Genomic DNA, 25,537 nt, shown 5'->3' on the forward strand with positions numbered 1-25,537 from the left:
TGTTGTGCTGTGTGGTCAGTGATGGAGGCCCCCCTGCTGTGCTGTGTGGTCAGTGGTGGAGGCCCTCCTGCTTTGCTGTGTGGTCAGTGGTGGAGGCCCCCTGCTGTGCTGTGTGGTCAGTGATGGAGGCCCCCCTGCTGTGCTGTGTGGTCAGTGATGGAGGCCCCCCTGCTGTGTGGTCAGTGATGGTGCTGAGACACTTCTGGGTGGAGCCAGGGACCCTTGGGAGCTCAGTGGCAGAGCCCACGCCCCCACTTCTGCTGCCCCCCTCCTTCTTCTGTCGAAGAGGCAAAAGGCCTGGTCAGTCTCAGCTGGGGGTCCCTCAGGCCAGCTCTGCTCCACGACAGGCTCACTGGGTGAGGGAGCACCAGGTGAGCTCTGGGTCCCACTGACACGCTGATGACGACCGAGCGTCCTGGCAGCTTGCCCCTCCCTGAAGGTTGTCTGCCTGGCGCACAGAGCCCTCCTGGGTGGGGAGGGCAGGGAGTCAGGGAGCTGCAGATCAAAGCTGCCCGCCCCTGCCGGAATGGCTGTCATCCAACAGCACTGCTGGCGGGAAACTGTGTGGAGTTTCCTCAAAAATTAAGACTAGAGCTACCGTCCTGGCCAGTGTGCTCAGGGGTTAGAGCGTCAGCCTGTGCACCAAAGGGTCTCGGGTTCAATTCCTGCTCAAGGGCATGTACCTGGGCTGCAGGTTTGATCTCCAACCACGGTCAGGAGTGTGTGCAGGAGGCAACCAATCGATGTGTCTCTCTCACATCGATGTTTCTCTCTCTCTCTCTTCTCCTCCTTCCCTTCCACTCCATCTAAAATCAATGGGAAAATATCCTAAGGTGAGGATTAACAAAACAAGAAGAAAGAAGAAAAAGAATAGAGCTACCACATGATCCAGCAATCCCACTTCTGGGTGTTTGCTCAAAAAATATAAAAACATTTATTCATAAAGATATGTGCACCCCCATGGTCACTGCAGCCTTCTCCACAGTGGCCGAGACATGGAGACCCCGAGTGTCCTTGGACGGAGGACTGACAGAGAAGGGTGCATGCCCACAGGGCCTGCCCGGCCACGAGAAAGGGGGGAGGCTGTCATTTGTGACGGCGTGGATGGAGCTCGAGAACGTCACGCTAAGTGAGGTCAGACGGAAAAGCACGAAAACCGAGCGACCTCACTCACACGTGGGACATGAAACTGCAAGCGGCGACTCGGGGTCAAGTCCTGGAGGGTCAAGTGCACGGTGACGGAGACTAGACTGTGGGTGGAGCACACGGTCAACAGGTGTCACATTATGACCTCGCTCCTAAAGCTTGTCACTCACCAATGTCACCCAATACGTTCAATTTAAAGAGAATCACCAGCCGGGCGACCGGCCGCCACTCCCCTCCCTGCCTCCTGCCTCCTCCCCGGTCTTACCTGCACATCACGTTGATGCCCTGAAACAGGACAGGGAGAGGGACACGTACTCAGCGACCAGTTAGGGGACACCCTCTCCGGGCCCCAGGCTGGCGGTCTCACGGCCGCCGCCTCCGGCTTTGGTCCCCTCGTGCCCCTGCTCAGGCGCACAGATCCCACGCTTGTGGTGACACATCAGATTCAGAAAACCAACTGCTCCCTGCCCGCCGGGAGGAAAGACCAAACCAGCAAAACCAAACAGATCATTTTATTATCATCGTCCTCTACCAGAAAATTATTAAAAATTTATATATATAAAAGCCTAAGTGACCATTACGACCTGACAACCGGATGACCGGCCAGTAGCTGTGACATGTACTGACCACCAGGGGGCAGATGCTCAATGCAGGAGCTGCCCCCTGGTGGTCAGTGCGCCCCACAGCCAACCTCCCGTGGCCTCTCCCCCTGGCCGGCCGCCCCATTCTGGACTGGGCGAGACGGCCCGATCAGCCCGATTGCTGGCCAGGCAGAGGGACCCCACCGTGCACGAATTTGTGCACCGGGCCTCTAGTATAAATATAAAATCTCTAGAAAATTCCCAGGACAGCTCTGCAACCTTCCTCCCCCGAGACGGGACAGCAGGGGCCTGCACTGACTTGGGACAGGGGCGACCTGGCAGAGCTGCGGTCAGAGGCCGGCTCTCCGGGTCTCGGCCCATCATCAAGCCAAGCCCATCATTCCTGACCCAGCCTGACTCCTGACCAGCCCCAACCCCGAGGCAGGAGAGTGGAGCGTGGGGGTCTAGGTGTGTGTGGCATAGACAGGGAGAACGCCCCCAGTCCTGCCCCCGGGGCCAGCGGCTGTGTCCACTGGCTCAGCCAGCAGCAGGGCGCCCACAGGAATGAGGTCAGGGCCAGCCCATCTCCGCCCTTTTCCTAGGATGTGGGGCTCTGCTGGGGCTGTGGGGGCTGAGGGTGGGGGTGCGTGGAGCTGGGGGTGAGGGTGGAGGAGAGTGCAGGGGCTCTACTCAAAGGACAGCAGGTCAGGGTGCGGCCCCTCACTGTCCAGGCTGCAGGTCCGCGCCCCGGGGCAGGGACTGCTGTCCTGTGGCAGCTCAGCCGGGTGGCCAGGGCTGAGGCTGGGCTGGAGTCCGCTGCTCTCGGTGGGGTCGGGCGGGGAGACCCTCCTGCACTGGGCACCCTTTAGCCTGGGCTCGCCCGAGCCGTCCGGGTGGATCAAGTCAGGCACCGACAGGGACGCCTCGCCGTTGGGCAGGGCCACGTCCACAGTGGCCTCTGGCGGTGGAGCCCCTGCTGGGCCGGGCTGGGCAGGGGGCGGGGAGCACTCCAGGCTGCTCAGCACGGGCTGGGCCGAGATCAGCATGTCCTGTGTGGTCTTCAGTGCCCGGGGCGTTCGCTTCCGGGTTGTGGGTGGCGGCGGGTCCAGCAGAGGGACGGCTTCTGGCAGGGCAGGCCTGTAGGGGAGACAGTGACACACCTGCCCGACGAGCCCTTGCCCAGCTGTGTGCTCACCCCCCCCTGCCCCCTGCAGCCCCCGTGCCCGGACCACGCCCGCTCTCCATCCCGTTGCAACATGGAGCTCAGCGGCTCAGCACAGTGGCTTCGGGCTGTGACAGCCTCGCTCAGAGGTCAGAGGTCAGAGTGGTGCAGTGAGGACCCTGGGGTGGGAGGGAGGCACTCACCCGTCGTCCTCCCCGCCGGGCGCGCCGGCCAGCTGGGCCTCGGCCGTCCTGTTGACCTCCATGGCGCCCACGCTGCCCAGGCCCCAGGGCTCCCTCCTCCGCAGGAAGTCGTTCACCTTGGCGCCCATGGCTTTGCCCAGGTTCCGGAGGTGCTGGCTGCTGCCCACCCAGAGGCCCGGCCCGCCCGGCTCCACGGGCCCCAGGGGGCCCCGACCGGGATGCCTGGGGCCCAGAGTGGCCGGCCTGCGGCTTTCGGTGGGGAGGGACGTGTTCAGATTCTCAACATGCTGTGGCCCCACTAGGAACAGACAGAGGCGGCGAGTGAGCGGAGGCGTGCCCCCCGCCGTCGGCTGTCCCGCCCCGCACCACACCCAGGGCTGTGTAAGGAGGTAGGGACATCCAAGACAGCCAGCAAGACCCTGGACCTCCCCGTCCGGGTCCTGGAAGGGACATGGGACTGGAAAGTCTGGTCTCCCCGCCCAGGTGAGCGGTGACGGCTGGAGCGGGAAAAGGCTAACCCACCCCTTTAAGCTGCCTCCCAGACTCATGGCTGTCCCCTCGCCGGGGCCACGAGCCCCTGGGAGTGAGGAAACAGGATGAGGCCACAGAAAGGGCGCTTTTTCGTTGCTGAGAGTACGTGTGAGCTGCGCCTCGGGCCTGGACGGCACGGGCAGGCGGCAGGTGTGGGCGCTTCCCCAGGGAGCCTCGTGCATAGCAGTGTCCCCAGGGAAGTCGGCGCTGACCGCACCCCCCGGGGTGGAACCTGGGACAGTGGGCCAGCCCCGCAGAGGCTTCCCGAAGTGGGAGAGGACGACCCCAGCTCACTTTGTCCTCACGCATCCCCCGGAGAGCCGGCGAGCGGACAGGAAGGAGCTGTCTGCCGAGGCGCCTGGGCCCTGTCAACCGAGGTGGAACCAGAGCTCCATTTTCCCATTCGATGCTTGCAGCTCCTAAGCCTGCCTGGTGCCCGTCCTCCCTCGGGGCCTCTCTGGCTAGCACAGTCCACTCAGAGGGCAGGGGCCACGTCTCATTCATCTCTGTATCTTCAACAGCGGGCCTGGGTCTTACACACAGTAGGTGCTCAATAAATATTTTGAGTTTAATTCTGACCCCATTTTGCAGATGGAAAAGTGTGGAAGCCAAGCGTGTAGCTCAAGGTTTGTAATGAGAGTGGCTAGAACTCCATGCCATGCTGTCCACACTCCCTCAGCATCCTCGCCCCTGCAAACCCAGCTCACACCGCCGGCGGCCAGACATGGGTTTCTTCAATCTGGGGAGGAGAGGTCTGGTTGGCCCAGGCTCCTGGCGGGTCAGCACCTCTGCGACCCGCCTGTCCTTGCCGGGCCGTCCTCAGAGGAGCTGAGGTGAGGGCGCACTTTTCTCTGCTGGACTTCTGGCTGAGCGCTCCCCCGCCTGCGCTGCTGGGTCCTGCCGGGAGCACTCTGAGCGAGCAATCCCTCCTGACCAGTGACCTGGGAAGCCGCATTTTAAAGGTCTTTGGGCGGCAGGAGGCGCCTGTGGGAAGAGGTGTGGAGACCTCCCTCCACGATGGACCGCAGTCTTGACCTCTGAAATGTCCCCTGACCGCTGTGCAGGAAAAGCACCCCTGTGGGGACTTGTGGGGACTCAATGAGGGCGTCCCTGGGAGCGTGGGGTGGAGACCCCCTGGCAGGAGCTCCCAGCTCAGCCCAAACAGGGCCTCCACCTCCAGACCCCCTGAGGAGGGTGGCTTGTTTTTTTCCTGCGTCATTTGCTATCATGTCCCACATTTCGTGCATTTTCTGTAATCATGAAATCTGCAAACCAGCAGCGAAGGCCTGGGAGACTAAGGCATTTGACGGTTTCCACCAAATCAGGAGGTGTGGGAGGGCGAGCCCTCTGGCCCCGGGCCGCCCGCTGGCTTACGGTGCCGAGCAGCCAGCATGGCTGAAAGCACGGCAGCGCTCTGCCGACTGTGGGCCCCTGTTGCTACTCTTTCAAAAACACTTTCTAACGAACATGAAGTAACCTGGCCCAGGCGCCGCTGGCCTACTGTACTCTCCCTCGCTCCTCAGAATGTGCTACGAGCTCTCAAGGAGCTGAGAGCCCCTCAGGCCCTCGGGACAGCCCCTGAGCCTGCCTGCTGACCGTGTCTCCAAGACGAAAGGCTGCCTCCTCAAGGGGACGGGCTCCTTGTGTGGTTTTTATTTCTGTGACGCCCGGCACAGGCCCTGTGCACAGCCGGCATTTAGTAAGTTGGTGTCACCCAATGGAGTTTTCACATGATACGTGGGCTGAGAAACGTTCAGAATCTGTTCCCCAGCCTTTTCCAAGCACACAGCCTGCTCCTCCGGGGATGTCTGCAGGGCCCTGGGGTCCCTCGGGAGATGCTGGCTGGGGCTCCCCACCCACACCTGCGAGGGGCCAGCACGGCCCCCCCTCCGGCTCACGGATGACCCCACTCCGCCCCACCCTCGCAGAGGCTGGTGGTTCAGAAAACGGTGGCAAGGGGACCCCGTGGCCCTCCCAACACTCCAACATGCACATGACATCTGGGGACAGTGATTCATAAGAAAGACGGTCTCTTACCTGTGCGACCGAGAAAGGGCTCAGAAAGCAGGTGGGGAGCAAACAAGAGAGAGACAGTTTATGCAGACGGACCACAGGCGCGTGCCCCTCCTGCCTGGGCCTCCAGCGGGGCCACCCCCAGGCAGAGGAAGGAGACAGAGGCCCCGCAGCTATCACAGACCTTGGGGCCAGCTCCCCATCAGCTTTTCAACAACTAAACAAAACAGCCGCGTTCAACCACCCGAGCAGCAGGCGCTGGGCCCGCCCCACAGCTGCTTCACCCCCAGTGCCTGAGCTCCCAGCCACGGCGGCCGATCAACCGCACGTCCTATGGCCACGTGCGCAACACTCATTACCGGGCCGTCTCTTTTCCACACGCAAATCGTTAGATTCCAGACCAGGAGGGTCGTCTGTGCCAACTGTGTGAATTAACACAGGGGCCAGGGAGCCAGGGCAGGTGCCACATGGGGCTGAGGGTGGAGTGGGATGACAGGCTGGCCCAGGTGCCACAGCCAAGGTGCCGGCACCAGCTCCCAGCCCACCGGTTCCCAGGCCCTGGTGAGGCTCATAGAAGCGCACCGTCCTGCAGACGGTCGGTCCCGAGCACGATCACAGACAGGACGGCAGCTCGGCAGCCACAGAGGCCCGGGCACGCCCGCACTCCCTGCTGCTCCCAGAGCGGGGCGCTTCCTGGGCACAAACGTGTCCCATTTGAGATCTAAAGCGCGGTACGCACCAGGGGCTACGCACCGAGTTGCCACCCTTCACAACTGTCTAGAAAGGGGTGCCTCCAGCTGACCTGCAAGAGGCCCTGTCCCCTCACCCTCCACAGCCCCCGCGGGCCAGGCTGCTCGCAATGAGCAGTGTGGAGTAAGCCGGCCGTTTGCTGAAGCAGACGGCACTGCCACTTAACCACCCCCGCTCCCCTAGGAGACGGCACTGAAGTATTAGAGCACAAAGCGGCTTTGTGTGGGCGAGCGGCCTTCCAGCAGCTCAGGAAAGAGCGAGCTCTGCACACAGAGGGCGGGAGGGGCCCATAGAACAGGCGGAAACGGTAGCGTTAGGAGAATCTGGGGACAGGGCCTATGCATGTTCTTTGTACTAATTTTATTTTTGCAACTTTTTATAAGTTTGGAATTATTTCCAAAGAACATGGAAAAAATGTACCCAAACTGGGGAAAAAACTCAGAAACTAAAATGACAGAACACCACTGGCAGAGGTCAGGCTGAGGTCGAGCAGGTGATGGAGAAGAGCAGGGAGGATCTCAGAGGACAGCGGTTCCCAGAGCTGGGCGACAGTGACACCAACGTAATGAAGGAGCCGAGTGGCCAGCGTGCCCCTCGCGCCGGGACCCTCCATCAAGGCGGCTGCGAGGAGCCACAGGTGGCACGTCTCTACAAAGGCTGGTCTTTCTTGCCACAGACCCTGCGGGTGAGCCGGCCGAGGTGGAATGCTGGGGCCTGCTTGTGAGGTCACCTGTGCTCAGAATGCTTGTCGCCCGGACAACCCCGGAGCCCCTGGGGCAGGCGTGTGACCGCGTGCCCGGCAACAGTCCGAGTATGGAGAGCTTCTCACTCCTCAGCATCTCGGGGCCCCGGGTCTCCTCCTCGGCCCTGAGCACCTTTCCTGACCTCATGTCCCCACGGGGCCCCAGCTTGCCAGGTGGGTCCTGCCAGGATGGCCACAGAAATGCAGGGTTTGAGGCCTTCAGTGGGAGGTCCTACCAGGTCGTGCTACAGGACCTGCACAGGGGCACGCTCCCCACACCTGCGGCCCAGCTCAGGCACCGACACACCTGGCTAGACCGAGCGGGGCCACTGTCCTGGGAGCTTCTGATCCAAGCCCCAGCGCGCCCAGGTGATGGCAGCGGATCCCTGCACCCTCTGCTGTGGGGGGAGATGTTTCCATAGGAGAAGCCTTCTCCTCCTGTCCTCAGGAGGGGCCACGGCACAGCCACACGGCCCGTGGCCAGACCCTCGAGGGGGCAGGAGAGGAGGCCAGTTTCACTGCCGCTTGGTGCCGACGCACCGAGGGGGGCCTGGCGGTATGTCTTGGTGGGTCCAGGAGGAGGACTCCCACCCTCGCTCAGCTCCAAGAGCATCTCCTCTGCCCCCAGACATTGCCAAGACCACGTTCCCCACGGAGGCACCCAGCCCAGCGCAGGCCCCGCTGCCCCAGCACCCGAGCAGCGCTCTGCGGCAAGGGGTGGTGCTCTCACCAGGTGAGCCCCTGGGACGGGCGCCAGGTGAGCCCCCTGGCACAGGTGTGGGAGAAGGTCCGGGGCTGCCCCTGGGACCGGTGTCAGGTGCTGCCTTCCCCATGCAGCCTCCTCTCTGGTCTTCCCTCCCAGAGACCCAGGCTGTGCAGGCCTCCGGCCTCTCCTCTCCAACTTCCCAGGGCTGCCTGCTGGGCTGTGGCAGGGACCCGCGGTGGGAGCGATGGTCACATCCTGGTGGCAGACAAGGGCCTTTGGAGGTCCAGGGCTGGCTGCTGCGCTGTCCATCTGCCTGTCCCTAGAGGAGCACCTGGGAGCTGCCAGGGCAGTGATGGGGGCCTCCACCCACCGATCACACCGCCCTTCCCAGCAGGAGATGGGGAGGCCCCCGTCCGTCTGCTGCTGCCCACGCCTCCGCCCGTGCCCAGGCTCAGACCCGGCCCTTTCCTTTGCAGACTGCATGCTGGGGGACCCCCAGAATGGGGAGCAGCCGAGGCGGAGCTGCACCATCTACCGGCCGTGGTTCTCCCCTTACAGCTACTTCGTGTGCGTGGACAAGGAGAGCCCCCGGGAGGCCCACGGCTTCCCCGAGCTGCCGCGGGACGAGGGCCGGGGCGACAGCTGCCTCCTGGAGGACACGGCCGACAGCCTGTGCTCGTCCTCTTCCTCCCCCGAGAACCCCGGACCCCGCGAGGCCAAGGCCCGGCATGGGGATGCCGACCACATCAGCTCCCAGGACATCCTGAGGGCCTCCCGGGGGCTCCCGGCCCAGCAGACCGGCTTCAAGTGCGCGGCCTGCTGCCGCATGTACCCCACCCTGTGCTCCCTCAAGAGCCACATCAAGTGCGGCTTCAGGGAGGGCTTCAGCTGCCGCGTCTTCTACCGCAAGCTCAAGGCGCTCTGGGCCCGGCCCGCAGACAGGCTGCCTTTGGGCGGCGGCCAGGCCCGCAAGTAGCCGGGCGGCTCGGTCGGCAGCAGAGCCTCATTGCTCTCCAGGGAGAGGCCAATAAACCCGTTAGCACAGCTCCCTGTAGTCTCCGTCACCGGCACCGCCCGCTGTCCGTCCAGTCCCATCCATGTTCCATCCCCTTTGGCGACCAGTTGCCTAGCAACCCTAGGCCCGCACCCCATCTCGACACCACCAAAGGTTCGGGGAGAGCCGCTAAGATGGCAGTTCTCAGTGAGGTGCCCAGACCCGTGCTGCCAGCCCCTGGGGACTTTTCAGGGAAGGGCCTCGGTGTCGGTGAGGCTGCCTGAGGGTGAGACCCACCCCAGTGCTGCCTCCCTGCAGGTCCTCGGGAGGCCCCCGGAAGCTGACCACGCTCCTGCTGTCACCATCGTGGTTCCCTCCTGCAAAGCTGGGCCCGCACCCCCAGTCCCAGCCCACACCCATGCCTGCTCCTCTGCCCACCCTCCCCCCATCCAACCAGCGGCCTGACGTCACTTTGACCTGCAGCGCCAGCCGGGCCCTGGCCTGTCCACTCTGGGGCTGGTGGTCCCAGGCAGCCCTGACCTTGCCCTGGACCTGGTCCCCTGGGGGCAGACGAGTGGCTCTGTGCTCACTCTGCCCTCCGGTGCCCAGGATGGAAAAGTCCCCTGAGCCCTCGCTGCTCGCCCGTGACCCCCTCAACAGGCCCTGGAGGGAGGGTGTGGAGGGGGCGGGGCGGGGCAGGGAGGCTGCTCCGGGCCTCACCCAGGTCTGTGGGAGCCGGGAGAGAGATGGCTGCCACCCCTCTCAGTGTCCTCTGCCAGCCCAGATCACGCCCCCACCCCCCCGCCCCCCGCGCCCTAGTCACAGGCAGAGTTTGTGGTAAAAGAAGGAAGCCCAGGGCATGGCACCTCCACCCACTGTCCAGCAGGTGCCAAGTCTAGGGTTTTGCCTAAGGACAGGCGCTCGCTGCTGTCGCACTGTGTGGCCTCCCTGGGACCCGGGATGCGGGAAGTGTGCCCAGCAAGTCCCACCGGCTGCTCTGCTCCGCTCTGCAGGGCGTCCCAGAACGAAGCCTCCCCATTCCTCACATCGCGCTTGATCCCCACGTCACAGGCCACCCAGCCGCCCTGAGCCCCTGACTTCCCTGCAGGCCTGGGCCCCACAACGTCCCCCCAACCAGCCTCTGCCTTCCAAGCGGCTGGAAGTGCCGACCAAGGTCTGACTTTTCGGGCTGCTGACTCGCCCGCCGCTGTCCCTTCCCGCCCGCCCTCCACAGCCCTCGGCTGGGCAGCCTGCGTGCCCTGGAGCAGACTCTCTAAGATGCACCCACTCCGAATCCGCCCGACCCCACACGAGACATCTAGTCAGGGACCCGCGGGCTCCTGGCGCCTGGTGGTCTTAGCTTTACCCCCAAACAGCTGACGCCATGCTTCCCCAAGCACTCAAACCAGCTGCTGCCTCCACGCCACGCTGAGGCAGAAAAGGTGAGACACCTGTGGGCACGGCTCCACCCACCACCTGCCAACACCCCTCGCTCGCTGACAGACGTGCCCGGCAGGGACACGGGTCCCCCGGGGAAGCAAAGCTGTCCCTGCGCGAGCATGCGGGTCAGTCCGTGTCCACACAACCGCGAGCCACGTGAATTCTCCCTCGAACCTCAGCCAGGGAGCGTCAGGGCCAGGGCAGGGGGAGCAGAGCCAGAGGACGACAGGAGAGCGTTGAGAAAGAAGAAGGTTTATTAGCGGAGCCGGCAGGCGCAAGGCGGCCCCGGAGTAAGTGCACTTACACGAAGAAGCGTCTGGAGCACGGGCCCAGTCACCCACACAGCCGTGGGGGGCAGGAGCCAGGTGGAGTGGGCAAGAGAACCCCCGCACAGGAGCAGCGGAGAGAAGCAGGCGGCGAGGGCTGTGCGGGGCCCCGCGAGGAGGTGCTGTCCGTCTGTCCGCACTGCAGGCCTCGTGGGCTGGACCCCAAGGCCTGCGCCCGTGTCCACTCGTCCTCCACGCGGGGCAGAGCAGGATGGAGAGCAGGCTGGGCTCAGAGCAAGAGGCAGGGCGGGAGGAGGACAGAGCCGGCCCTCAATCGCCCAAGTCCCAGCTCCACCCGGTGCTGCCTCCTCGTCCAGGGAAGGTCGGGGCGGTGGCCTCGGGTCCCAGGGGTGGGGGGGGGTGTCCAGCAGCAGCCAGGGAGCCGTGTCCCCAATGCTGTCCCCTCCACGGCTCCTCAGGGCCCGCTTACAGACTGTCCCCTCCTCACCCATCACGTCCAACGGCCACCTCGTCACCCCGCCCCTGGCCTCAGAGCCAGACCTGCCCGGAGCTCAGCTCTGGGACCGAAGGCGACCTGCTCCCGGAGCCCCCGTGGCCCATGTCCTCCCTCGGGTGCCAGGTCTCATATCCCTGCTCCCTCCCTCCCTCGAGGTCCGCCCCCACCTCCAGTGGTGAACTGGAAGAGGAAGCAAACACAGGCCACCCTCTCGACCGGTGCACACGCTGGACATCTGTCCTTTCCTGTCCGTCACTCTCACGCGCCGACACGCGCCCCTTCCCTCCCACATGTGCACACCGCACAGGCACACACACACACACACACACACACGTCCTGCTGACATGTGGTGCCCCACAGGCTGACAGCTGCATCTCGCCTGGATGGTCCGGCCGTCTCCAACATGTCAGGGTTCAGGACCCCCTCTGACTGACCGACCCTCGGGCAGCACAGGAGCCCGTCCCACTGCCCGGCCGCCAGCAGTCTCGCGTGGGCGAGGCCCAGGTGGCTCAGGTGAGAGGACTGCCCAGGTGCGCTCGAGGCCCAGCCCACGGGGCCTAGGCAGGGCCGTGGCTGGGGTCTTGATAAGTGGCAGTGATTCTGAACCCTGGACATAGCAGGTCAGCTACCAGCCTTCGGTGGGTATTTTGCAGTAAGAACCGACCACCACAGCCCAGTGGAGGGACCAGCAGAGGGGTGGGGCGAGGGTTCATTGGGGGACACAGAGGACAGGGGACAGCCTCTACCTCAGGTGGACGGCTCACTCGCGGGGGGCGTGGGCGGGAGAAGGGTGATGTGGCAGCAGAGGCGGTCCCCGCCCCCACAGCAGGGCCTGACCAAGGCCACGCTGTCTCCCGGGAAACACTCACGCTGGTGCAGAGAACGTCCGGGAGCAGGTCCCCTGACTCTCCTGTCTGTCACTCCCAAGCTCAGCCACCACCACCTCAGGGGACCTGCTCCTGGAGGCGGGGGAGGCAGCGGCAGCCCTGGCGCCCAGACACACGGCCCTGGGGTGCGCGCCTCCCTCCCGTCGGACCACGTGGAGGGCAGCTCGTGGCTCGGGCCTTCCAGACACGGCGAGGAGCCAGCGGGCCCTCGGGGACCGTCCCAAAGCCACGACTCTGCAAGGCCACCTGGGAGAGTAGCCGATCCCCTCGGGGACTCCGATGGCTTCCACTTCACCCTCTGGAGCAAAGCCCAATGCTCCGAAACAGAACACACCCGGCTATGGCCCCGGGCCCACCGCCTCTCTACACAGCGACCGTGTCCTCCAGGCTGTCGCCCGGCTCCCGGCGCTGCCGCACGTGCAGCAGGCGCGGTGGCTCCTCCTCGCTCTCGTCCGTGGTGGACTCGTACTCAGAGGCGATGCCCGACTCCCGGAAGCGGAGCAGCTCCAGGCCGCCCAGCGGAGGGCCCCGCGCCCCGGGGAGCCGGAAGCACTCCAGCTTCACCAAGCAGTCACGCCTACCTAAGGGGCTGCCTGCAGGCAGGGCCGGGCCGGCGCCTAGGGGTGGCGAAGGCAGGTCCTCCGGAGTGGGGGTTGTGGGGTCGCAGAGCACGGGCAGGGCTCCGGGGCGGAAGGTGATCTCCAGCAGGCTGTCCTGGGACCCCACTGCGGACAGAGGGTGAGGGTCAGGGCACGGTCCTCAGCCTGTCGCACCCCACAGCCAATGCCAGGCTGCAGGGGGGGAGCCCTGGGATGGGTGCAGGTGGGGGTAGGTGGCGGGGGGTGGGCAGGACCCCGGACGAGTGGGGTTTGTGGGGAATGAGGTCCAGGCGGAGTCTGGCAGCAGGACGTGGTGACCCTCGGGGTGGCCTGGGATCAGACTAACCACCGTGGGGGGAGGGGGGGCTCAAGGGACAAAAATAAAATCTTTTGGCTTCCAGGCGGGGACGGGCAGGGGTGCCCGTCCAGGGCTCTGGGCTGTACAAGCAGAGCCCGCCCTGCAGCCCCTGCGGCCCCATCTCAGGCGCCTGGGAAGGCATGTTTTAGAGAAGCCAGGCGATCGTCAGGGGAGCTACTGGGGCCACAGGAAAAGCACTAGTTTTGTAATTAGACCCGGTTTGACCCTGGCTCCACGCCTCTCGTCCTCAACCTGCCAGAGCACCTCCTCATCTCTGAGTTGGACACGGTCAGCCCCAGAGGCTCAAGGGCAGCGTGGAGCTGCACCTCCCGGTCTGGCCAGGAGACAGCTGGGCACAGAGGCCAGGCGCCAGGCACCGCCATCCAGCAGCACAGCACCGACAGCAGCGCCTCCACCTCCTGCGGGAGAGCCGTCCTGCTCTCTGTGCTCGCGAGGGAAAGCCCAGGTAGACAGCGAGCCACGCCCGCCAGGCCTGGCCACGAGCGTGTGTCGTGGTGTGTCAGGGGGAAGCCTGGGTGGCGAGCCGAGGGCCCAGGGAGGCTGGGGACCCGGCTGGTGACGGTGACGGGCAGCTGGGCCCTGGGCTGGGAGCAGCCGAGACCCGTCGGGCCCTGGCGTGCAGGTCCCCCGGGTGGACCTTGGGTTTCGGCTGGAATGCCAAGCAGGTCGGCCCGCCAAGAGCTTCTGGGGAAGAACTTGTGGCGCCCCCGCCCCCCCGGGGCAGCCAGGGGCCGGCAGACGGGCCCTGACTTACTGGTGCTCCGTCCCGACAGCTTCAGCTCCAGCTCCTGCACCTGCCTGACCAGCAGGGACACGTGCTGCAGGGCGTCCCTGTTCTGCAGCAGGAGCTGGTGCACGCGGGCCTGCGCCTCCAGCCTCGCCGCCGCCTCCGCAGCCAGCTGGTCCTTCAGCAAGTGAACCTGACGCAGGAAGCAGAGACGAGGGGGTGGAGAAGAGAGAGGCGGAGAAGACAGACGTGAATGCCAACCCGGGGCGCTCGCAGGGACCAGACATGACCCCACATTCAACCCCAGACGAAGCGGCACCTGGGCTTGTCATCCTGGTGTTTCCAAGAAGCAGCTCACAGCAGTCACCCCCAAACACTGAGAACCTGACGCCCCTGCAGCCCTTTCAAAACTGTGAGGTGGCCCCCACCAAGTCTGTCTTCACATCTGTGGTGTCAGCCCCGTCCCCTGACCGTCCATCCCTTCCTATGTCTATGGCCCCCGGACTGGGCCCGCTGCCTGCGTGTCCCGGGCGGCTCCCGGAGAGCTCGCGGTGGGACACACTGAGCAGAAGGACCCCGAGGAAATGGAGCCCCAGGCAGGAAGATGCTCACACAGGTGACCTTGTGCCTAGAAGGGCATTAAGGGGTCGCTGTGGGGGTGACGTGAGCGTGGCAGCCATGGGCAAGGTGCAGAGAAAGACCCACACTGGGGGGGGGGGGGCGGGGGCGGGGGCGGGAGGGCAGTGGGAAGGCATTGGAGGAGCTGGCGGGAAGGCTCTGCATTTCTGAAGAGAAGTTTAAGCCAGAAAAACCCACGTTTCTCCAAGAGTAAAAACGGCAGCCCCCCCCTGCCCCTCGCCCGCCCCCAACCCCATCAGCCAATTTGAAAGAGGGCCCAGCAGCCACAGCCTGTCCCCAGGGCAGCACGCAGACCCCCCCTGAGGGGGGGGGCGCCCCCCCCTTGCAGATTTTAGCCATGACCTTGCGGTTGACCTTTCTTCTAAGGGGGGCCCCTTAGGAGATCAGCAGCCAATTTCCCTTCATGGCTCCCAGGAGAGGCCGGGGGAAGCGGGGAGGCCTGGGGCCTCTGAAGGAAATCTGCCGTCCCCAAGGCCTCAGCTGACACCCGTGAACCGAGGTCAGGGCAGACGCTGGGCAGGGCCTGTGAGGCTTTATCTCCCTTGCAAACCGAGGCACAGAGATATTTCGCCCGAGTCCCCAAACCTGCTGGTCCTGAGGAACAGGACAGGGCTGTGGGAGGGACAGGAGGCCTCCACCTGCAAGTGGCTTACTGCCCAGCGTGTCGCTGAGAAGAGCCTGCTGAGCAGACAGAGTTTCTAGGTTCTTCAGGACAAAACAGAAGCGTGAGACTCAACTTTCAGCGCACAGAGCAGATGATTCTGCACACTGAGCCCGCACCTGGGGGCTCCTGCACCTGAACATCCCAGCCGGAGAGCCTGCCAGCAGCGGCCCGCTGCTCCCTCTGCTCCCGTAGGCGACTCACTTCTCCCTGCACCTCACTGTCTCCATCTCACCGCCCAGGGCGGCCTAGCGGCTCAGAAGGCCTATGACCCCACCCCCAGGTGGATGTGGCCAGTGCCCGGGCACGGGGGGGAAAAAAGCAGCTTCCTCTGCAGGTGGCCAAGCTCCGGCGGGGCACAGCTGCGTGAGGTGGAGCGAGCACGGCGCTCTGCAAACACGGGGACACCCAGGTGTCCCCAGCCTGGGGCACGAACGAGAGGCTGCCCGTCTGGAACCAGTGCGGAGCCGCTGCCCGCCAGCACACGGGGACAGGCTCCAGCCGCCACCGCCGTGGCCCACGCTCTCACCCCGGTGGGCCGATGGGCCGTGAAGCACCCAGGGAGCGTGAGCCCGGTCCCCACGCCCCGCCCTGCACTTGCGTCCAGCCCTTTCCTTTCAGAATGCTGAGCCCTGGCACAAACATGTGTGTCTCCTGGCCGGGCCGTGGGCCTCCGGTGACAATGGTTCTGGCACAGACCACCGGGCAGGTCCCTGATGCAGCCCAGCTCTGGGCTCGGCCTCCCTCTGTGCTGCTCCCGAAACTGGCTCCCACCCTCAGCCCGCCCAGCGCCAGACCACTGCCCACTTGCCTGGACTCCAGCTCCTCCGTCAGAAGTGGGGGCAGGGCCAGGCTGGAGTCGGGGAGCACAGGCCTGGGAATGGCTGTTGGCCCCCACCCCAGACACACAGGCAGAGGCCGGGTCTCAGCATGCAAGGGGCCCGGGCACGGGCGCTGGGACGGGAGCAGCCACGCACAGACGCTACTACAGGCCGGTGCAGAGTGGTTGAGCGCCATTTCTCTAACTCACTACAGCGCAGGCCATCTCGGAGCCTCGGGACCACACTGGTTCCATCAAGCGCAGGGTGTGGGTGGGGGCGGGTCTTAGGCAGCAACACTGAGTAGAATAACCTTCTCCTCATGAGTTCACCAGGAGCCAGCCACCGGGAAGGAGGCGGCTGACGCCACTGCAGCCAGGCAGCCAGGCCAGAGCACCCGGGAGCAGGTGGGCCCAGCCCATGGCCATGCAGGTGTCCCCCCAACCCCCGACCCCCGGTTCACAGCCTTGCCTGACTGGTACATTGAGAAGCAGGAGCTAGGGCAGCCAGGCGAGCCTCATGCTGGGTGGGGAAGGTGGGCAGAGGGGCTTGTGTCCATGAGGGACGGAGGTCTAACCTGGCAAGGTGACAGGGCACGCCCCCTTTGCCCAGTGCCTCAAGGCCAGGGGCCGTCTGAACCAGCACGGAGCGAATTCAGGAGTGGCGGAGGCTGAGGTCTGAGACTGAGTCTTGCCAATGACAAGAGCAGAGCTGGGCTCGCCTTGATGGTAAGTGGGTGGGGGTGTAAATAGCAACAAGGGGCCCCCCCTAGTGGGGGGCACGTGCTTGCAAGAAACTGTCTTTATCGCAGGCTCTTCAGGGTCTCGTGGAGGCCCGGATGTGCCCATCTGAAGTGGGCGGCCACGGCACACCCTCCTCGGCCCTGGGACCGCTGGCGCTCAATGACAAGACCCCAGCGTGGTGGCAGCAGTGTCGGCCGAGCGGGCTGCCGGCGCAGACCCCGCGCAGCGGGTCCATCTGCTTGAAGGCGTGGGAGACGCCAGGAGGCCCGTCTGTTAACCCACGTGCCTTACACCATAGCTTTACCCAAAGCCGGGCCCGGGCAGAGCCCTGGAGATGCTCTCCCAGGTGAGGAAAGGGGCGGAGACCTGCAGCGGAAGGTGGGCCCGGCCCAGCGTCGGAGGAGAGGACAGCGGTGAGGCCTCGCTGGCACGCGGGGTGCGTCCTGGTGGCGGTGAGCCGTGGGAAGCCACAGGCCGCGGGCTGTGCCCACGGACACTGTGCACACGGCTGTGGAGATGGTGCGTTTGAAATGGCTCCTCGTCGGCCTCAGCAGTGACTGCGGATTCGGGCGCATCTCTGAGGACATGACGGGAACGTGCCCACGCCCACTCTTGGATAAATAATAATTACTTGGCAACTGATACGCTGAATGATCCGTGTTCGCCGGGACTTCCGGGAAGGGCGAGTGGCGGGTGGCCCGAGCCAGGCTTTGTGCTGCCGTCAGCACGCGGCGCTCCCAGCGAAGGCTTCTGTCGCCGACAGCGCGCAGTGTGTTCCCTGGCTGCACGCGTGGCCCTGCTCTGCGCACCCACAACCCCGAGCCTGGGCAGCAGCCTCTTCCTTCCTGTGGGCGTTTCAGGTTGCACCACGTGGGAGCCATGCCCACTGATGCCCGTCTCAAAGCCTGGCTGCCAAAGGCGCCCGGGGCCTGTGTCACAGGTCCTCTCAGGCCCGAGCTGAGGCTGCCTGGTGTGGCCAGGCTGCCGGTGCCTCCTGCACGCCGTCTGGGGGATGCGCCCGCCGGGCCGTGGGCTCACACGTGCCCCTCAGCACACAGCAAGCCCACCTCCAGCCCCAGGACGCTCCCACCACCTCCGCCCTCCTGACTGCAGGGCTCAACCTCGGAGTCAGTCGGCCTTAAAGGGACGAATGGTCTCGTCCCACCGCTCCTGGCCGCCCAGGGCCATGTGGACGCCGGAGGCCTCCCTCAGCAGAGGAAGCAGGAAGCGACGGGGACTCGCTCCCCTCCTCTGCAAGCCAGTGGCCCCGACAAGCCTCCAGGCTCCAACTCTGCTTGCAGACCTCAGCCAGCTCCTCTCGCTGTGACTGACACTACAGCTGAGCTCCCACCAGCATGACCTCCAGGCCCATTGGGTGCCAGACCCACTGGGACACCTGGGGCGCTGACGGAGGCATGGGGACCGCGTGGACAAGCGCTGGACGCAGGGGGAGGTCTCTGCCAAGGCGTCTGGCACAAATTCACACTAAGCTCCTGGAAGGGGGCCTCAGGGTCACGGCCTGACTGCAAAGCCACCTCCCAGCCCCAGCAATGAGCAAGGCGGAGCGGAGGGGCTGGAGCACCGGCCTCCCCAGTCACCTCAACTCCCCCCCCCCCCCCCATGCATCCCAGCCAAGCAGCCAAGCCCCAGCTCAGCGGGACACGCAGAAACCCCCTGCCCCCTGCGGCCCTACCCCCCTGCCCGCCCCCAGCCCAAAAGCATGGGTCCGGCCGAGCGATCCACAGGCTCTGACTTTAAACCTGCCCTGGGCCCTCGTGGGGGGGCACATCCAGCCTGTGCGTGCGGAGCCGGGCGGCGGGGAGGAGGCTGAGCAGGACCTGGGCCACGGCCACTTGCGTCTGCTGCTGCTGCTGCTGGAGGAGCTGGTGCAGGAGCTGCAGCTGGTGCTGCGAGGACAGCGGCGTGCCCACGCCCGGGGCCTGTGCACAGGGCGGGGGCAGCGGCATCTGGGGCGAGGCTGTGGGCACGGGTTCCTGCGGCGGCACCTGCAGGAGCAGAGGAGACTGAGCGTGACCTGGGCAGGGCTTCATGGGGCCTCCCTCTCTGTGCTATGCGGGGGCACCTGCGGGGTCCTCCCTGTCCGTGGAAAGCACTTCCTGTCCCTTCCTGCCGCCCCTGGCAGGTGGCCACTTCCACTAAGACAGCCCTGAGCAGAGATGTCGCTGCAGGAGCGGCTGCCCCCGACCCCTGCTGCTGGCCCTCAGGCAGGCGAGGGGCACCCGACGGAGGCCACTCCACTCACAGGGCAAGGGTGCCAGGAAGGCAGGCAGAGGACGGGCACAGAGGGCCCTCCAGACGGCGCAGGCTCTGCCCCTGACGAGCTGGCTGAGGGCGGGTGACACCGACCGGCTGGCTGTGTCTCAGGGAGGACTGGGTATGTAGGAGCCCGGGGACCCTGTCACCCTGCCCTGAGCGGGCACCTCTGCCTACCTTGGAGTCTGTGTGGGAGGCGCCATCCTTCCTCACGGCATCCAGGTCGGTCACCCCGCGGCTGAAGTCAAGGCCGTCGCTGCCCGGGAGGGGGACCTCCACGGCGTCGATGTCCGTCTCCTCCGCAGTAGCTGGCGAGGCCCTCTCGGCTCCAGGGAGCTGGCGGCCTGCAGGGCAACAGGGAAGGCGGGAAGGGATGGGACACAGCAGTGTCGCGGTGTCACGCCAGGAAACACCATAGCTGCCCAACATCCTCACCTGTTTCCAGGCAAGTCCATCCGCTCCCAACCCAGTGAGACAGAGTCTATTTTTAAAGTCTAGGAACAAAGGCGGCATTTCCTCCGTCCTGGACGGGATGTCTCTGTTGACAGGGTGTGGGGACCCTGGGAGAGGGGTGAGTCCTCTCAACCTCATTCCAGCTCAGGGGGGCATCCGCTCAGGGCGTGGGCCTCCCAGCCTCGCCGGGGCTGTCAGGCCCAGTTGGATGGCAGGGCTGCGTGACTGCGGAATAGGACAGGGAGGCTCAAGGCCGGCCCCCAGAGCCTGCGCTGACCTTGCCCCAGGGCAGAGGCCCCGAAGGGCAGGAGAGACCTGAGGCAGGCCGCGTTCAGTCACCATCAGGCAGGACTTAGGAAGCAGCCTGGATGGATCTGACAGAGCCTACGGGACCGAGACGAGGAAGCGAAGTCCGAGCTCTCACTGCACCGGACGGAGCAGCAGACACAAGCCAGAGCCCGCAGGAGGCTGTGTCACTCGTGAGACGAAGAGGAGGCGTGGGCGGGGCAGAGGGTAGAGGGCAGAGGGCAGCAGCCCTGCAGGGAGAGCCAGAGGCTCAGGTGGTGAGGGGGGGAAGGGGCTGGGGTGGCATGGCACACAGGACTGCAAACGGCCTGTGGGGAGGGGCCCAGCACGGTGGGGTCTTGGTGAAGGACTGAAGCAGGCAGCAATACCAAGAGACGCCATTCTTTCACATCGCACAAACAAGAGGTGATCAGCTCAGTCCAAAAGCGCTTGAAATGGCTACTTTTTGCCTCAAAATTGCAATATTACTGCTAAAATGGCACGTACTATGTTCTATGTACTAAGTTTAAGGGTTTGACATGTATTACCTTATTTACCCTCATAACCAACCTAAGAGGCAAACACTGTCACTACCCCCATTTGACAGATAAAGAAACCGAGGCACACAGCTGCTAAGGCTGGGGCTCACAGCCGCCCGTCTGGCTCCAGGCACCGCCTGCCTCCCGCCCGGAGTCCACCTGCCCTGGCCCACCTCACCTGCTTGTCTACACAAACCAAAATGATCGAGTTGATCGGTCACTGGTTTGTGTCCCCACCCAACTCTGACTGTGAGTTCCTCGCCAACAGGGCCCATTGTCTCGCTTACAGTGTCCCAGAATCGAGCCTGGCTCGTCGGGGGGACTGGACAAACATCTGTCCAATGAAGGAAGGAACTGGAATAAGGAGAAACCAATGATCAGGCAGTGGTGGTCTGATGAGGTGGGGCGCAGGTGTGGGAGAGCAGGTGGAGGGGGAGGCACAGGTGTGGGAGGAAGGGACAAGTGTGGGGGCACAGGTGTGTGAGGAGAGGCACAGGTGTGTGTGTGGAGGAGAGGAACAGGTGTGTGTGTGGGGGAAAGGAGCAGCTGTGTGGGGAAGAGAAACAGGAGTGTGTGTGGGGGAAGGAGCAGCTGTGTGGGGAAGAGGAACAGGAGTGTGGGGTAGAGAAATAGGTGTGAGGAGAGAGGAACAGATATGGGGCACAGGTGTGGGGGGACAAACAGGTGTGTGGGGAGAGGAACAGGTGTGTGGGGAGAGAAACAGGTGTGTGAGAAGAACAACAGGTGTGAGGGGAGAGGAACAGGTGTGTGAGAAGAACAACAGGTGTGAGGGGAGAGGAACAGGTGTGTGAGAAGAACAACAGGTGTGAGGGGAGAGGAACAGGTGTGTGAGAAGAACAACAGGTGTGAGGGGAGAGGAACAGGTGTGTGAGAAGAACAACAGGTGTGAGGGGAGAGGAACAGGTCTGGGGGGCACAGGTGACAGGGGGCACAGGTGAGCAGGATGCCCAGGTCCAGCAGAGGTAACAGGTACAATAAATAGCCATCGAGATGGGGAGGGTATCTCCCGGAAGCTCTCTTCTTCCCCAGGGGGGCTGGCTGCTGCTGGGAGGCGGGCTGCCTCCCCGGGAACGGGGCCTCTCCCAGGAAACCCTCTTGGGAGTCAAGGAAACCCGAGGGGCAGAGCGGCCCCTGGCCCCCAGCCCCGGGATTGGCCCGGGCAGCTGCTGCCAAGACAGACAAAAGGTAATCGGCCCCGGGTCGGGACGGGGGGCAGGATGGGGAGGAGAGGACACACAGTGACCGAGGACACATCCCCAAGCCCTGCGGAGGCCCAGAGGGACCGCCGACAGGCCCGGACAGCGGGGCGCACTGCCCGCTCCCACCGCGGCTCCTCCTCTGCAGGCAGGGACCCCCGACTGGGAAGCTCCTGACGTGGGGGGGAGATTCTTTACAAAAACGAGCCCGCTCATTCCGCCAACAGGCCAGCTGGCATGTCGGGCGCCCACAGCACGGAGGACCCGGCGCAGTCGGCAATGCGCCGGGAAGGCGCTTACAGAGAGGAGAGTGTCCCCAGACGGCTGTGGGCAGGAACAAGGCGAGTGCGGCCGCAAAATGTGTGACCAGGAGGCAGAGGCAGCCTTCCTCGCCAAGGAAACGTGCCGCCCAGACCGGCAGTATCCCCAACACTACACTCGAAGTAGGCCCGCTCCTGGCCGGGGCCCTGCCTAGAGGCACCCCGTTAAGCACTGCACAGCCGGCCCCGGGCCAGGGGCGCCCTCCTGCAGAGCCGGTCCTGTAGGTCACACTCAGAACGGGGAAGCCGCCAACAGCTGGTGCGTGTTTGCACTGCTATTCGCTGGCACGATGCTGACTTACACGCATCGTCTCACAACCCCTGGCAGACGAGGAAAGAAAGATCCAGAGAGACTAGGGAAGTTGACGTGATCGCCCACTGAGAAGTGCCAGAGCCCAGGCTCAGCTGCCCCCGTGGGCTGCCAGCCCCGCACCCCCACACCATCGGCGTGTCACTCGTGTGACGGTTAGCGACGCGTGCCAACGTGGCGTTTGAACCAGCATTATCCGATGTTGCTGAGAAGGTGTTTCTCAGGAGAGGTTAACGTGTAAGTCAGCGGACGGAGAGTCACGCCGGTTACCCCATTTGGGGTGGGTGGGTCTCACCCAATCAGGTGGAGGTCTCAGGGGAACAAAGCCCACCTCCCGAGAAGAGGAGGGAGAACACCTTTGGCCTCGAACTGCAGCTCCGCCCAGTCTCCAGCCCTCCTGCACACGCGGGCTCTCCACACCGCAGCACCTGCCCCCCTTGACATGAACCTGTGTGTGTCGCCTGATGCTACAACTCACATCGCCCCACAGGCCACACCTACATCTGCACAGGGACAGGAGGGCCCTGCCACTTCCTGTCCTCACAGAAGCCCATGTGACATGCAGGGAGCACCGCCGACCCGCCTGACCCCGGCCTGGCCTCCTGGGAGAGCCCCACTCAGCGCTTTGCTTCTCATCCTAAACTTTGAAGGAACCGCACTGGGCCTGACGGGTTTTCCTAAAATGGACAGGAAATGTCTACACGTAGAAAGTCAGTGACATTCTCCACAGGGGCAGTGGAATTCAGAAAATGCCATTAGCTGAGTCTCATGTATAGTCCTGTGATTTGAGGAAATTACCACCAAAGAGGAGTTATTATTTCTAATTGTTTCAGTTTATCTTCCAGATAAAAAATGGAAGCTATCAGGAAAATGTCCGCGCTGAGGGTTCCCAGGACGATGGAATTCAGAAAGAGGAGCAGAAGCCCCGTGGCGGCGGTCAGCTCTACCCTCCGATGGGAACAGAATGGTCTTGGGAGTCAGATTTGGCAGCAGCAGCCCTGCCTTTAAAATGTGGTTCCTGCCTGACTGGTTTGGCTCAGTGGATAGAGCATCGGCCTGTGGACTCAAAGGTCCCAGGTTCGATTCCGGCCAAGTGCATGTACCTTGGTTGGGGCATATACCCAGTAGGGGGTGTGCAGGAGGCAGCTGATCGATGTTTCCCTCTCATCGATGTTTCTAACTCTCTATCCGTCTCCCTTCCTCTCTGTAAAAAATCAATAAAATATATTTAAAAAAAATAAAATAAAATGTGGTTCCTGATGTCGTGCTTAAAGGCTTCCTTGTTTGACAGTTTAAACACATCAACTGTCTGCTACGAGAGTACACGCTCCTTAAGGAACATTTGGAATCTAGAGAGAAGTAGGGGAAGTAAGCATTTTAGGTCCGAGACGGCGGGGCTGCCTATGTCTGCCTGCCTGCCAATCCCGGTGGCGACGGCCTACCTGGGTCCCCGGAGCTGTGGCTGTGCCACTCGCTGTCCCCGTCCTCCTGGCCGTCCGCGCTCTGCTGCGTGTGCTGCAGGCTCAGCTTGTGGCACACCTCGAAGGCCTGCCCCACGGTCCGGACGATCCGCATGGCTTGGCTCTGCGGGGAGAGAGGAGACGTGGGCAAAGGATGCAGCGACCCTCAGCGAGGACACAGGGGTCGGGGTAGGAGCAGGACGTCCAAGGGACAGGTGGCCAGCAGCTGGGCCAGCCAAGGAGAGAGATGAAACCTAAGGTGCTCGGACGTGCACACTCCCACAGGGAAGCGCGGCCGTCCCTTCCTGGGACACTCCAGACAGCACACAGGCCACCTCAGTCCCGGCACCGTCGGCCAGCGGAAGGGACAGAGCAAACACCCCACTCCGACTCGGCCAACACCAACGCCTCCTCCAAGGTAGCAGAAGGGTTGGTCCACACTCTCGGGAACCCTTTGCTGACCACGCTCTCTGCTGGAGACGTGGGGCCCGGAGCCCTGCACGCCAGGCTGCGGTGCCAGGGAGCTGAGAAGCAGCGGAAGCCGGAGCCCCAGACCCCAAGGCCCGGGGGCACACAGGCAGCGCTCAGCTTTGGGGAGCCTGCGCCCGGCGTACCTGGTACCGCCTTCTCCTTTGTTTTGCTATTGAATCTCTTCCTGGAACCTGAAGAGGTGGGACCAGGGATGGCCAGGAGAGGAGGGACTCAGAGGAGCCGGTGCCAAGCTGGGGGGATGCACACAGGCGTGGGGAAGGCGGATCCCGCACTGTAACAGGGGAGTCTGCTCTCTGCCTCTCAGAGACAGAGGGGAGTCCGGGCTCAGGCAGGGGCTCAGCACACGCTTCTCTGACCCCGCCCCCAACACGCACCACCTTGGACTGCCGTTCCTTTACCTCAATTGTGGCTGTCACTCTACACCTGAGTCTCAGACTACTTGCACTTGGGGTGATCTAGCTTCGGGTCAGCTGTGACCACCCGGTGACCCCACCTTCAACCCCTGTGGCAACACCACAGTCCCCTCACCAGCCAATGAGTGACTGCCCATGAGTGACAGCTGATGAGTGACAGCCAAAGAGTGACAGCTGATGAGTGACAGCTGATGAGTGACAGCCGAAGAGTGACAGCCGATGAGTGACAGCCGAAGAGTGACAGCTGATGAGTGACAGCCGAAGAGTGACAGCCGATGAGTGACAGCTGGAGAGTGACAGCTGATGAGTGACAGCTGATGAGTGACAGCTGGAGAGTGACAGCTGAAGCAGTGCTCAGGCTGGGAGGGGCCGGGAGCCCCGCCCCGTGGGGTGACCGTGAACCCTGTGCTTCTCACACCCTGGCTTCTGCTCTGCTCTCTGGCGTTGTGTGCAGGACGCTCTGCACCGGGATCCGCGCGGAGCAGCACTCCAGGCCGCGCTCTGGGTGTGACCCGAGGCTGCCCGGCTGCTTCCAGGCCAGGTGGCTCCGGAGGCCAGAGCGAGCCAGTCTCAGAAATGGCGCAGGAGTCTGTGTCAGAGCCTTTTGGGGGGAAGATACCTGAAGGTGGCCAGGAGGGCCCACCTGCCGCGGACGGGGCGGTGTCCCGGGCCACTGGCCGCCTGCCGCCCGGGCCTGAGCAGTGAGTAAGCCTCGGGCCCCAACAGAGGGAGGCCTCCAGGAGCGCCTCCATCCCCTGGCCACACCGCAGTGCTCACCTCGCGGGCCAGGCCTGGTGCCAGGCAGCCAGCACGATGCAGAGCCAACGCGAGTGGGACAGGCAGCCTTTTCCAGCGCCAGGTCTGGCCGTGGTCTGGCATTGACTGGATGTTCTCTGAAAGCATCATTTCTGTACAAATCCAGGTTGGCTTTACATAAGCCCGGAAAGCACGTGGCCATGGATCAAGTCTTCTGTCCAAAACCCACTACCTCTTAGCGACCCAGAGCAGCTGCGGGCTCCCAGCTGTGGGCCAGGCTGCTGCGGCCGCTAGGGCGTCTTCAGAGCAGGAGGGGCGCGCAGACTGCAGGGCGGCTCCCAGCGGCCGTGGAGAAGCCGGAGCTCAGGGAGCGTGGAGGCTGGTCACTTTGGAGACTGACCTTGTACCACTTGCCCTCGGGACACACAAACGAGTTTCTTTAAACCACCGACTGACTCATGTTGACAAAGCCCCCGGCCACCCCTCCGTCCAGCCCAGAAGTCGACAGGACGCA

General features: G+C 64.0%; 3 protein-coding genes across 3 annotated transcripts in view; 1 reads left to right on the plus strand and 2 right to left on the minus strand.

The window, feature by feature from the left end:
- Positions 1-1,873: 1,873 nt before the first annotated feature.
- Positions 1,874-3,763, minus strand: CUNH1orf226 (chromosome unknown C1orf226 homolog). Its single transcript, XM_023745000.1, has 2 exons — positions 3,093-3,763; positions 1,874-2,864 (listed from the first exon to the last, which is right to left on the minus strand). The coding sequence occupies exons 1-2, from the start codon at positions 3,638-3,640 to the stop codon at positions 2,414-2,416; spliced, it is 999 nt and encodes a 332-aa protein (XP_023600768.1). The 5' UTR covers positions 3,641-3,763; the 3' UTR covers positions 1,874-2,413.
- Positions 3,764-7,199: 3,436 nt separating this feature from the next.
- On the plus strand, positions 7,200-9,149 carry SPATA46 (spermatogenesis associated 46). The gene is made up of 3 exons (XM_006103783.3): positions 7,200-7,302; positions 7,757-7,861; positions 8,311-9,149. The coding sequence occupies exons 1-3, from the start codon at positions 7,200-7,202 to the stop codon at positions 8,808-8,810; spliced, it is 708 nt and encodes a 235-aa protein (XP_006103845.2). The 3' UTR covers positions 8,811-9,149.
- A 2,991-nt stretch (positions 9,150-12,140) lies between these two features.
- The window catches only part of NOS1AP (nitric oxide synthase 1 adaptor protein), a 72,857-nt gene continuing 59,460 nt past the window's right edge, over positions 12,141-25,537 (minus strand). The window contains exons 5-9 of the mRNA XM_023744999.1: positions 23,345-23,486; positions 18,956-19,122; positions 18,343-18,510; positions 13,671-13,836; positions 12,141-12,663 (exon numbers count right to left, since the gene is read on the minus strand). Coding sequence (XP_023600767.1) covers positions 12,302-12,663; positions 13,671-13,836; positions 18,343-18,510; positions 18,956-19,122; positions 23,345-23,486 — 1,005 coding nt within the window. The 3' untranslated portion in view covers positions 12,141-12,301. The remainder of the gene's footprint in view (positions 12,664-13,670; positions 13,837-18,342; positions 18,511-18,955; positions 19,123-23,344; positions 23,487-25,537) is intronic.

Source organism: Myotis lucifugus, unplaced genomic scaffold, assembly GCF_000147115.1.
Source record: "Myotis lucifugus unplaced genomic scaffold, Myoluc2.0 scaffold_507, whole genome shotgun sequence".
Taxonomy (NCBI): Eukaryota; Metazoa; Chordata; class Mammalia; order Chiroptera; family Vespertilionidae; genus Myotis; species Myotis lucifugus.